General features: G+C 43.0%; 1 protein-coding gene across 1 annotated transcript in view; it reads right to left on the bottom strand.

Moving 5' to 3' along the window:
• Positions 1 to 377: 377 nt before the first annotated feature.
• Positions 378 to 13,300, bottom strand: part of LOC310878999 (uncharacterized protein) — a gene marked incomplete at both ends in the record, with an annotated part of 35,374 nt that continues 22,451 nt past the window's right edge. Inside the window, 11 exons of the mRNA XM_083793415.1 lie at positions 378 to 424; positions 712 to 926; positions 1,763 to 1,947; positions 3,055 to 3,183; positions 5,212 to 5,297; positions 7,927 to 8,107; positions 8,201 to 8,400; positions 8,628 to 8,750; positions 9,302 to 9,442; positions 9,593 to 9,715; positions 10,185 to 10,214. Of these exons, the coding sequence (XP_083649541.1) occupies positions 378 to 424; positions 712 to 926; positions 1,763 to 1,947; positions 3,055 to 3,183; positions 5,212 to 5,297; positions 7,927 to 8,107; positions 8,201 to 8,400; positions 8,628 to 8,750; positions 9,302 to 9,442; positions 9,593 to 9,715; positions 10,185 to 10,214 (1,460 nt within the window). The remainder of the gene's footprint in view (positions 425 to 711; positions 927 to 1,762; positions 1,948 to 3,054; positions 3,184 to 5,211; positions 5,298 to 7,926; positions 8,108 to 8,200; positions 8,401 to 8,627; positions 8,751 to 9,301; positions 9,443 to 9,592; positions 9,716 to 10,184; positions 10,215 to 13,300) is intronic.

The raw sequence follows: 13,300 nt of genomic DNA, 5'->3' as shown, positions 1-13,300 counted from the left end.
TCCATACAGATCCCCCTCTCAGCCCCTACGAACCCATTCTCCGCTACGTCTCCACGAGACGCTCCCTCAACGCCTCACCACACCTCTGTTCACCACAGAGACGGGTTCCATCGCCACCCGCTCCTGGTTCCACAAGCACCTCCGTCGAATCCTCGCTCTGTCCGGCCTTCCCTCCCAGCTCTACTCCGGCCACTCGTTCCGCATCGGCACAGCCACCACCGCGTCTAGGCGAGGCCTCTCGGACCACCTCATCCGAATCCTCGGCCGCTGGTCCTCCCAAGCCTACCAGTCCTACATCAGGACCAACATCTCAGACGTCCAAAACGCCCATCTCCACCTAGGCCGCCTATAAACCCTCTCCCCATTCTCGAGGATCCTCACTCGCGTCCCTTCCTCCAGTCCCGCACTCGTCTCCCAGCCAGCTCTTTTTGGGGCAGTTCCGGAGCAGAGACGCCCGCCCTCCGAGCGAGCATACATACACGGCGTCCTCTCCCGAGACCACACCCCCATCCTGAGTCTCACCCATCCCGGGTTCCCCTCCTCCCCCCATTTCATCATTCAATTTACCAATAAATGGTTGAACTTGAGCGAAGGTGTGGTCTCTTACTAAGTGAAAATGTGTGTGTGTGTGTGTGTGTGTGTGTGTGTGTGTGTGTGTGTGTGTGTGTGCGCGTGCATGCGTGCGTGCGTGCGTGCGTGCATGCGTGTAACCTGTGTGTCTGTTGGTTCCATCCAGGTTGGCAAACTCAATGCTCCCCCCCGTGGTGCTCCGCGTGCTCCAGTATATGTGATCATTGATGTAGTCTAACGTCAGGCCCTCGGGCCTGGTGATCTCATCCTTCATTATGACGCTCCTGTTGGTGCCGTCCATCCCTATCCTCCCTATGTGGGGGTTGTTGTCGCCCCAGTCTGCCCAGTACAAGTAGCTGTCAGAGGAGACACTGTGTCAGGTCACTATTCACAACAAATCACACATACAGTACTGTCTGTACAGCAGTGGTTCTCAAACATTTTTGTCTCAGTGCACCTCGATCGGCAAAATAACGTTTCCGTCAACCGCACCCCTGAATTGCATTGTTACTTTATAGAACTTTATGTCATTTTACGGTACATAAACCATGCAAATAACTTCATACTTGACGTTTACTTTAAACACTTGAACTTCAGCATCCCTATTCTGGGGGGAACATACACCAAAAATAGCTGATCTACAAGCTCACACAACATGTCTCTGTGAGACGCGTTGTGTGAGCTTGTAGATCGGATATATATACTCATACTCATGTGATACATCCTAGTCTTATACGAAAAAAATAACTAATGTGACTTTTATTTAACTAGATCTGCAACTGTTAATTATGTTGCGTAGTAAACTAAAATAGGACTCAGATGACTAAAATAGGACTAAAACTAAATGCTGTGTTGTTCAAAAGACTAAGACTAAATCTTAAAAAAATTATACTGCATTAAGACTAAGACTTAGTCTAATACCACAATATTTTGATATTTAGTCGACTAAGACTAAACAATTTCAGACTAAAATAGGACTAAAACTAAATGGTGTTATTCAAAAGACTAAGACTAAATCTGAATTTGCTGTCAAAATTAACAGTGCTGCAAGAGGTACAACAAATAAATATGATGCAATGTCATCCGTTTAGCTTTTAGATGTAAATTCAGTCTTCTTGTATCTGTGGTGTTTCACAGGACGGTTGATAAAGTCAGTGTAAGGTTCATGATCACCACACCACAGTACACTTACCCGTAGCGTACATCCACAGCCATGGAGACTGGCTCCTCCAGGCCGGTGTTGACCAGGACTGTTCGGTACGCCCCGTTTAGTTTGGACACCTCTATGGTGTGCTGCTCATAGTCACTCCAGTAGAGGTTTCCTCCCACCCAATCAACAGCCAGAGCCCATGGTGCACTGAGTGACGTGTGGAGGACCTGTCAATGAGACATACATTCACTCTGGATATCCTCCACTGTGCAAAAAGCTTGGAATACGGATGTGTATATTACAGGAAACTCCCATAAACCGTATTGTACCATCACACCTGTATATTACCGTATATATTACATGTATATGCCCGCTAAACTTGAGGTTTACGGGCAAAATACAGTTCCCGTAATTGCCTGTTAACTCCTCTTTTCATGCAGTGCTCACCACGTTTTATTGTTCTATTTGTAAGTCATTTGTTCAACATATTAATATCACAGGATATTGTAAAAAGAGCTTTCTGCTTGTTTGCACAAGTCTCAGCTCTTAAGCCTTATTTCATAATTTGGCTTTTTGAAAATAGCAGGTCTATACATGCTATAAAGCTCACAATGCATTGTGACATGATGCGTTGTGAGCTTGTAGATCTGCTATTTTCTAACTATGTTGAATATTTTCAATAATGAATGTTATTATTTATAACATCATAACAATCTAAATCTACAAAGTAACTAGTAACCAGTGGTACTCAAGCCCAGTATACTTGAGTCAAAGTATAGATACTCAACTACGTATACTGTCGATACGTAGTTGAGTATACGTATAGCAAGTATACATTTCTCTATAAAGGTGTACTTGAGCTAAAGTACTGGCGTACTTGTATATACTGTATAATGTGTACATAAATAATTTGTATCAATGCATTGCTGTATTTAGACCCCCCCCCCCATCCGGCCCAATCCACCACCACCTTCAAAACAATATCAATGGTAGTGAAAATAGCTGATCTACAAGCATCACAACGTGTCCTGATGCGACGCGGTGTGAGCTTATAGATCGTTACTTCAGAATGTAAACCTTCCTAGAAATGTAGCGGAGTCAAAAGTACAATATTACGTCTTTGGAGTACCAGGCCAGTATGTATGTATTAGGAAATATAAATACTTGGGAAATGACACGTACCTTACAGTGTTTAATATGTACAGTACTTGAGTAAAAATACATAGTACCACCACACTGTCTAACAACAGTGATAATTACAAAGCATTTTGAATACAAGTATAACCATTTTCTGACATTATTTCACTTCCCATCTGTGTATTTGTCACACTGACCTGGACGTCACTGCCATCGATGTGCATACGACTGATCGTCTTGGTGGGGAGACCTGATGAGAACCCTTCTGTCCAATAGACCATCTGCTGCTCGTAGTCCAAGTCCAGAGCCATCACTCCATTCAAGTCCTGTCACAGCACAGCAGTTAGTTAGTTAGTTAGCAGTTAGTCTCTGACAGGTCGAATACATTCCGACATGTCAAAAGCAGTGTGTGAATTGTATCAAATCAAATCATCCTTTATTTATAGCACATTTAACACAACCGAAATTGACCAAAGTGCTTCACAGGAAAGAAAAAACATTTAGAGCAAATAACATTTAAAGCAATTTACATCAAGTAGAACCAGATACATGGCAAATGAGGCAAACATGATACATGGACAATATAGGAATATATGAGCACATTAAAATCAGATTACATTAAAGTACGTTTTAAGTAAGGATTTAATAATCTCGATGGATTGGGCGGCTCTAATAAAGGGGGGGAGGTTGTTCCACAGCTCTGGGGCCGCCACCGCTAAAGCGCGGTCACCTCTTGTTCTGAGGGTTCAGGTGGTTGGCACGGTCAGCAGTGATTGGTCAGCAGACCTCAGAGCTCTGGGAGGGTTGTAGCGCTGTATACGTTCAGCCATAAAGGGCAAGAGATTTAACCCATTTAGACCTTATAGACCTCTCAGTGTCTCTCAGTGGTGCTCAACCTTTTTCATGGCAAGGACCCCCATCTGAAAATATGTAGTTCCAGGGTCCTCCCAGAAGCAAAGGTATGAGTTCAAAACATTCACTGCGAAAGAATATATTGTGGGATGTCACATGACAGCGGGCCGTCAGAGCGCCACCCCAACGAGAGTCAGTGGAGCGTCAGAGGCGGAGCCCAGCTCAGAAGACAGCGACACGCCCTGGGTCACGTGATTGACCACACGTATCTACCCGTCTTCCTCCTCAATCAGAGCAATTACGCAACAGCCGCACTGCGCGCGTAATGTTCGAAAGGTAGGTAAACAGAGGAACGCTCCGCCTCATTCTCCACTGACTCACGGAGAGAGCACCGACGTGGCAATCTGGCGGTAGGTCTCCACAAACACACATCCCCTCACTGTTGCCACTTGTTCAGACTCTGTGCTAATAGTGTTTCTCATTACACAGGCAACCCCCGGGATGGAGGAATCCTGAAGAGGAACCCAGATGGAAATAACACTCCTGAAGGAATAGGAGTGAGAGGAATTATAGACTGTTTTGCCCTGGAAATAGGAAGAACCTATAAGTTAACCAAGTGTGTGTGCTGGATCTGATTTGAACTTTAACATAATCCTCTCAATAAATGCCCGAGTAGGCAAACCTTGCTGTGTCTCCTGCCTATCGTTGTTCAGTGGCGCCCACAATATATTCAAGATTTGTGCCACATTTTCACGATTAAAGAAAAAGCAGAAATAGCAGATCTACAAGCTCATAGCGCGGCACTGAGTGCCGCGCTACAAGCTTGTAGATCTGCTATTCAATAGCTAAAGTATAACATAATCCTTAGAAACACCAAAAGGGGTTCCTGTCCTGAATGGGTTAAAAGTAAAAAAGTAGGATCTTAAAATCAATTATTTGTTTTATCGGGAGCCAATGGCGTGATATCAGGACTGGTGTCATGTGGTCAAACTTTTTAGGTCCGGTGAGAAGGCGGACAGCAGCATTTTGGACTAATTGGAGTCTTCAGAGTGAGGATTGGTTGATGCCATAGTATTAGTACAATAGTCCAGCCTTGAGGAGATGAAGGAGTGAATGACCGTTTCAAATTGTTTGAGGGGGAGGCAGGGTTTAACCTTGGCGAGGAGGCGTAGGTGATAAAAGCTTATTCAGACAACAGAGCTGCTTGTCAAATTTAAAAATATTATCGAAAATAACAGCAAGATTATTTTGCGCCTGTGTTGATATTGGAAGTGAGGGGGCCGAGGTTGTTGACAGGAGGGGTGGAGCCACTGGAGCGTTGTCCAAAGATGATGATTTCCCTTTTATTCATTGTCATTTTAGTCATTGAGATATAAGAGGTTTTCATCCATCCAGGTTTTAATATCGTATATGCAGTTCATTAGGGGCTCAAATGTGTTATTGTTGGTGGATGTATAAGCGTGTATAGGATGTGTTGTTACAGTATGTTCAATGGTTTTCACCTGTTTGAGCACAGTGTTGTTGGAGCCGTTCAAGTTCATCTTATTCAGTTCGTTGGAGGTGATGAAGATGAGGAAGGGCTCCACATCTAGAGAAAATCACATTTATTTAGCGTAAAATGCAATGCTTAATTTGTTTGTTTGGGAGAGACAGAACATATTCATGAACATTCATGCATCATTTATAAAACTACATACAGTAGAGATGAGAAAGCAATGTAAATATTAGAGTTAGTTACCAAGAATGATAATTCACAACCGTAGATTGTATTAGACCAATAACACACAATATTAGTACAGAAAGAAACAGATACCTGTTCCTGCCATGTGACATCAGACAAACAAACAATAGGCCAATACAACAATAGAAAATGCAAATAAAACTAAACTCTGTATCTATGTATGTTAACCCATTTAGGACTGAGACCAGATTCTTTAAAATCATGACAGTTTTCAGTGGTTTTCAAATTACTTCATGTCAAGGACCCCAACAATTATATGTTATTGGCCGCCGAACCGCATCTGAAAATATGTTGTTCCAGGGACACCCCCCCCCCCCCAGAAGCAAAGATATGACTTCAAAATGTTCGCTCTCAAATAATATATATTCAAAGATGTGCGCCAGATTTTCATGATTTTTCAAAAATAGCAGATCTACAATGTCTTAGCGCGGCACTCGGTGCCACGCTATGAGCTTATAGATCTGCTATTTTTCAATAGAAGTAAAAAATTATGCTTAAAACACCAAAAGGGGTTCTCGTCCTGAATGAGTTCAAATAGACAAAAATAACAGTTACAAAGAGATTGACGAAAAGAGACAACAAAAAGATTCATAAATTAATTAAAATAACCAACTCAGAGAGACGTCAGACTCAGGCCTCCTATAAGGTACTGCGTATAGCAGAAAACCCGTTTCCCCAAAAGGTTTCGAGTTCATGCAGTATCTTCAGTAGTATAGCAGCTGGTTCTCAAGTGCACAGCATTACGTGCTGCTACCTAACTGCTTTCAGGAAGCACTACTTAAGTTGGTTCTCAAGAGCACAGCATTACGAGTCTTCTTATCTGGCTTCGGGAAAACACCTCCTGGATGAATGAACTTAGAAGCAAAACAATTTCCTGAAAGCCTTCTTAGCTTCAGTACTAGGTCTACTGTCGTACGCAGCAGTTTGTAAGAGGGATCTGGGACGATCTGGGACGCTACCCTTCGTAGCGAAGGGTGTTACCCACTGATACTGATGTCGACAGGTTATTGATCTGACAGAGACAGCAGCGCAACATGAAACCAATGCTTATACAAAGTACTATCACGGATGATCCAATCATCTTATAAACATGTTAATCATATGCCAAGTTAATTCAAGTTAGATGATGCTGAGCTAAACATGTTTGTTTCATTTAAAAGTTTCATCACACAGTGACAGCAGCTGTTGTGCTCGACAGACAGACAGACAGACAGACAGACAGACAGACAGACAGACAGACAGACAGACAGTAAACTATTTCACAGTGTTGGCCGCTCGGCGTGGTGCAGCCTCTCTCTCTCTCTCTCTATTTCTCTCTCTCTCTCTCTCTGACAGACAGACACGCAGTTAAACCCATGAAGACCTGAGGCCGATTCTACAAATGTCTTCTAAACCCAAACAGTTTTCTGAAAAATGTCGGTGGTTCTCAAAAGTATTCATGTCAAGGACCCCCAAAATTATCTGTAACTGGCCCCCATCTCAAAGTATTTTGTTACAGGGACCCCCAGAAGCACAGATTTGAGTTAAAAATGTTCGCTTTAAAAAAAGATATATATATTCAAAGATTTGTCATATTTTTTTTCAAACATAGCAGAGCTATACGAGCCGGATTTACCTTGCAGAGGGCACCCGGGCTGGAGCTAATTTGAGGGCCCCCCTTGGGGCGCGCGACGCAGCCCCGCGACCCGCGGAAATAATTTGTGCTATTTAGTTTTGTCTCTAAAAAGAGACAATTTTATAATAAAAACAAAATAATAATATATAATAATTAGGGCTGTCAAAGTTAACGCACTATTAACTAGTTAACTCACAATCCTTTTAACGGCACTATTTTTTTTGATGCGCGATTAACGCACTGTGAAGTTTGACAGAATGGTTGAGAGACGCATGGCAATTTTACACTGAAGAGTTGAATAATTGTTAAACAGCTGAATTACTTAAGTTAATTTAAGTCTACACAATTAGAAAACCTATAAAACATGTTATTTTGATCAACATGGCCTGTTATCTCTAGTAATGGTACCATTGGCCAACATCAATACAGTTCTTTAGTTTGGGTCTGGAAGGCTAAATGTCATCAAATGGTGGTCCGTGGCTCAAATGCAGAATAAATAATGGGCCTTGATATGAAAAATCTTGAAAACCACTGATTTAAGGTATATTTAGAACGGATAAAAAATATGAGATTAATTTGCGATTAATCACAGTTAACTATGGACAATCATGCGATTAATCAGATTAAATATTTTAATCGATTGACATATATATATATATTCTTTTTAATATTTAAAATATTAGTCGGGGGCCCCGGGCTGCAACCCACCCTAGCCCGACGGTAAGTCCACCTCTGGCTATACGATCTCATAGCTCGGCACATAGTGCCGCGCTATGAGCTTGTATAATGTACGTATATCTGCTATTCTTGGAATAGACAACCAATGTGCTTTCAGTGCTTTGAGCTCCCACTGTTTCCTACCAGATGTGGACCTGCAGATGGTGGGGTCTTCAGGGCTGAGCTGGTAACCCTCCACACAGAGACAGTGGAAGCTGCCCTGTGTGTTGTTGCAGTGCTGGGTGCAGGGATAGCTGCTACACTCGTCTACGTCCACACACGTCTTCCCATCGTCCTTCAGATGGAAGCCGCTGGGACATGTGCACTGTAAGGAGACAGGAACAGAGCGTGATGCTGACCAGGTGTTTCATCAGTGTCTTGGTGGAATCTGTGTCAAATGGCGCTGTTGATTCCATACCTTGAAGCCTATCTTGAGGTCTTTACAGCTGAGCTGGGAGGAGCAGCCACTCAGCTCGCTGTTCAGACACTCGTTAACAGAGCAGCTGCTGAGCTCATCAGAGCCGTCGCCACAGTCGTCCTTGCCGTCACACAGCAATGTCTCCTGGACACAGTTCCCGTTGTGACAGACATAGCATTTCATCTCTGTTGGAGTGGAAACTTAGAGAAAGGAGGAGAAAGGGAAGAGCAATGGAAGCAGAGGAGGTTTAGATGAATGTGATTCTGATCGTGTAAAAGTAAAGGTAAAAGTATTCATGGAAAGTATTTTTGAGGTGTTAGAGGTGCTCTCATAGCTGTGTGCGTGTGTGTGCGTGTGCGTGTGTGTGTGCGTGTCTGTGTGTGTGTGTGTGCGTGTGTGCGTGTGCGTGTGCGTGCGTGCGTCTTACCTGGGTTATTACAGTGAGCCTCATCTGAGTTGTCGTGACAGTCATTGTCTCCGTCACACTCATAACTCTTGGGGATGCATTGTTTATTTTGACACATGAACTGGTCGCTGTCACACAGGTTTGCTGAGACACAGGAAGTAGTTGTTTAGGTCAATCCATTATCATAGAATAAGAGCAAAAAGCCAGTTCTATAGTTATGTCTATGGATGATGTTTGACGTTCTCTTATTAATGTATCTGTTTATTAAATTAATGTGTGACTGATATCTTCAATATCCTACCTTGTAATATAGAATAGTGTATTCTCTATTGTTTGCATAAGACGTGGATGGAAACAATCCATCCAGTCCACATCACTTTTTGTGTTTGACTGTACTCGTGCTGTTTGCATTTCTGTCTAATATTATATTCATTCAATCAATCAATCAATCAATCAATCAATCAATCAATCAATCAATCAATCAATCAATATTGATGTATCTCTCCACAACGTATAATATGTATGGGGAATGACCCCACCTCACATGAGACGTGGGTATTTCTTTAAGACACAAAGTTCTGACTGCACAGGTACAGTATATATAGGTACAGTATATACTGTAAGAGACAGGAGTTTGACAGCCATCTATTCCACTACACTGAGCAGCAAAGAGAGCGTGCGTGTGCGTTTCTTACTTGGGTCTTTACAGCGAGTATTCTTTGGAGCTTCATCTGAGTGGTCGTGACAGTCGAGCTCTCCGTCACACTCCCACGCTCTCTGGATGAGACAGCGGCCGTTGGCACAGCGGAACTGGTTGGAGTCACATGGTGGATACTCTGGAAGGAACAGGAAGTAGAGCTTGACATTGTGAATATGTTTGAAACGTTTTAACAGGATCTCGCATTAGGCACAACATGTTTTCCTATCCGTCTGAGACCAAATTAATTCACATCCATATTCATTCAGTATGAGAAGCGTCCACTCACCACACTCCTTGGGCTCATCTGAGCCGTCACCACAGTCGTCGTCATGGTCGCACACAAAGCTCTTGGGGACACATATTTTGTTTTGACACAGGAACTCTTCGCTGTCACACGCGCTGTTGAACACTGAGGCACAGGAAGTAGTTGTTGGGATATCATTACACAATAAGAGGAAAAAGCGACAGTTCTATCGACAGTTATGCGTGAAGTTCATTTATGAATGTCTGTGTTTATTATTGTCAATACCACACCTGGGATATATCGTTAACCTCTTATTTCCATATTTCAACTTTTTTCCCTGCTTGTTCCTATATATCCGATCTACAAGCACACAACGCAATAAAGTAAGACAGTGAAAATAGCAGATCTACAAGCCCACAACGTGAGCTTGTGGATCTACTATTTTCCTATCTATTAGGGCTTGTAAGTTTTGGTCTCTGTAACGCATCGCAACATCGCATCGCATGTAGATCGGCTATTTTAGCTATTTAAAAATAAATCAAAATAAACATATATAAGTGAAAGTTTTATGAACATCTAACCAACCAACCAACCAACCTCTGCTTGCGCAAGTAATAATGTGTTCTTTGTTTACCTGTTGTGTTGTGTGATTCAGTCTGGAGAGCTGAGGAGACAAATATCAGAATAAATGAGTTCCACTGTAACAGAGAACATGGATCGTCTCTACTAATACATTCTGCTTGGGTCTAGTTGTGGTTTATCTGTTGCACCAAATGCACTGGAGAAAAGTAGTTCATTTGGCAGCCATGCATTATGCAAGCGTAATGAAGTTGACCTACTTTTGACTTACTTACTTACTTTTTTAGGGCATTAAAAAGAAAGAAAATCTCAAAAAAGCAAAAAGTTTCATGAATTATTATTATTTTTTTTAAAGTAATGTCATGAATAAATCAAAGAAAGAAAATCAAAAAATTCCATAAATTTAGTGTTTAGGTAGTAGTGAAAATAGCCAATCTACAAGCTCACAATGCGGCGCGAAGCCACATGTTGTGAGCTTGTAGATCGGCTATTTTAACTAGGCTATAGTTTGGGTGTCGGGGAGGGGAGGCATCATATTTTTATTTTTGGGTCACAGGCTAAAAAGGTTTGGGAAACACTGGTTTAGAAGAAAACCTCTTTATTGCATACGGACGGTAACTATTAATTTATTTCAGTAAGTGGACCCTGGCCATTTTAACCCATTTAGACCTGAGCTCGATTCGTCAAAATATCTTCTAAATCATGACAGTTTTCTGAAAAGTTTTTCTATGTCAGTGGTGCAATCTTTTTCATGTCAAGGACCCCCAGAATTATCTGTATTTGGCTGCGGAGCAGACACCCATCTGAAAATATGTTGTTCCAGCGAAAGCAAAGATTTGAGTTAAAGAACATTGGCTCTGAAAGAATATATTCAGCGAGCTTGTAGATCTGCTATTTTTCAACAGCTAAATAATAACATAATGCTTAACGCATTTAGACCTGAGGACGATTCTACAAATGCCTTCTAAATCCTGACATTTTTCTTTCAGTCGTTCTCAAACATTTTCATGTCAAGGACGCCCAAAAATATATGTAACTGGCCGCTGACCCCCATCTGAAAATATGTTGTTCCAGGGACCCCCCCCCCCTCCCCCCAGAAGCAAAGATTTGAGTTAAAAAAAAACGTTCATTCTGAAAGAATATATATATTCAAAGATTTGCGCCACATTTTCACGATTAAAAGAAAATAGCAGATCTACAAGCTTGTAGTGCGGCACTCGGTGCCGTGCTATGAGCTTGTAGATCTGCTATTTTTCAAAGAATAAAAGAATAACATAATGCTTAATTCACCAAAAGGGGTTCCTACGGAGCCCCTAAGGGGACGTACATAGGTAGATTATTTAAGAGATGGTGGTTTATGTTTTCTGGTATGGAAAAACATTTTAGATGTTGGCAGAAAAAAAACAAGGCTATAACATTTTTCTTTTAGGAGATGGAAATGTTTTGAAAGGGGAAAGATATTTTTTTTGGAGGGGATGACAATTTTCGAGGGGGTGACAAAAATAAATCAAGGCTGTGACTTTTTTTTTTAGGAGATGAAAATGTTTTTAAAGTGGAAAGATATTTTTTTTGGAGGGGATGACAATTTTTTTTTAGGAGATGAAAATGTTTTTAAAGGGGAAAGATATATTTTTTTGAGGGGATGACAAATTTTTTTTAGGAGATGAAAATGTTTTTAAAGGGGAAATATATATTTTTTGGAGGGGATGACATTTTTTTTTTTGTTAAAGTTTTTTTTTTTTTTTACTCCCAAGTTTTCTTTTCAAACTTTGAAAAAAAAAAAAACTTTGAAAAAAAAAAAAACTTTGAAAAAAAAAAAACATTTTCATCTCCTAAAAAAAAACACCTCTTTTTCAAAGTCGTGCGCACGACTTTGAACTCGTGCGCACGACTTTGAAGTAAACAGAAGCACATGGCTACATGTCAACAGAAGCACATGGCTACTTGACCCCCAGTGACCCCCAAATGGTAACTCTGTCATTCCTCTACCGTTTTGGACGGGGGTGGTCTCATTTGAATCGTGTGGCCCCCCCGGGGGCGTCTATGGGGGTCTCGAGGTTCGGGGACCCCTGGGGGCCCCCAGGGACCCCCACATTGTAACTCTGTCATTTCTCTACCGTTTTGGACGGGGGTGGTCTCATTTGAATCGTGTCGCCCCCCTGGAGGTATCTTTGGGGGTCTTAAGGTTCGGGGACCCCTGGGGACCCCCAGGGACCCCCAAATGGTAACTCTGTAATTGATGTACCATTTTGAACGTGGGTGGTCTCATTTGAATCGTGTCGCCCCCCTGGAGGTTTCTTTGGGGGTCTCAAGGTTCGGGGACCCCTGGGGACCCCTGGGGACCCCCAAATTGTAACTCTGTCATTTCTCTACCGTTTTGGACGGGGGTGGTCTCATTTGAATCGTGTCGCCCCCCTGGAGGTTTCTTTGGGGGTCTCAAGGTTCGGGGACCCCTGGGGACCCCCAGGGACCCCCAAATGGTAACTCTGTCATTTCTCTAGCGTTTTGGACGGGGGTGGTCTCATTTGAATCGTGTCGCCCCCCCTGGAGGTTTCTTTGGGGGTCTCAAGGTTCGGGGACCCCTGGGGACCCCTGGGGACCCCCAAATTGTAACTCTGTCATTTCTCTACCGTTTTGGACGGGGGTGGTCTCATTTGAATCGTGTCGCCCCCCTGGAGGTATCTTTGGGGGTCTTAAGGTTCGGGGACCCCCAGGGACCCCCAAATGGTAACTCTGTAATTGATGTACCATTTTGAACGTGGGTGGTCTCATTTGAATCGTGTCGCCCCCCTGGAGGTTTCTTTGGGGGTCTCAAGGTTCGGGGACCCCTGGGGACCCCTGGGGACCCCCAAATTGTAACTCTGTCATTTCTCTACCGTTTTGGACGGGGGTGGTCTCATTTGAATCGTGTCGCCCCCCTGGAGGTTTCTTTGGGGGTCTCAAGGTTCGGGGACCCCTGGGGACCCCCAAATTGTAACTCTGTCATTTCTCTACCGTTTTGGACGGGGGTGGTCTCATTTGAATCGTGTCGCCCCCCTGGAGGTATCTTTGGGGGTCTTAAGGTTCGGGGACCCCTGGGGACCCCCAGGGACCCCCAAATGGTAACTCTGTAATTGATGTACCATTTTGAACGTGGGTGGTCTCATTTGAATCGTGTCGCCCCCCTGGAGG

Source organism: Protomyctophum parallelum (genome assembly GCF_964188405.1).
Source record: "Protomyctophum parallelum genome assembly, chromosome: 21".
Taxonomy (NCBI): Eukaryota; Metazoa; Chordata; class Actinopteri; order Myctophiformes; family Myctophidae; genus Protomyctophum; species Protomyctophum parallelum.
Note: the sequence above shows the minus strand (reverse complement) of the source record. Positions and strands in the feature narration are given on the sequence as shown.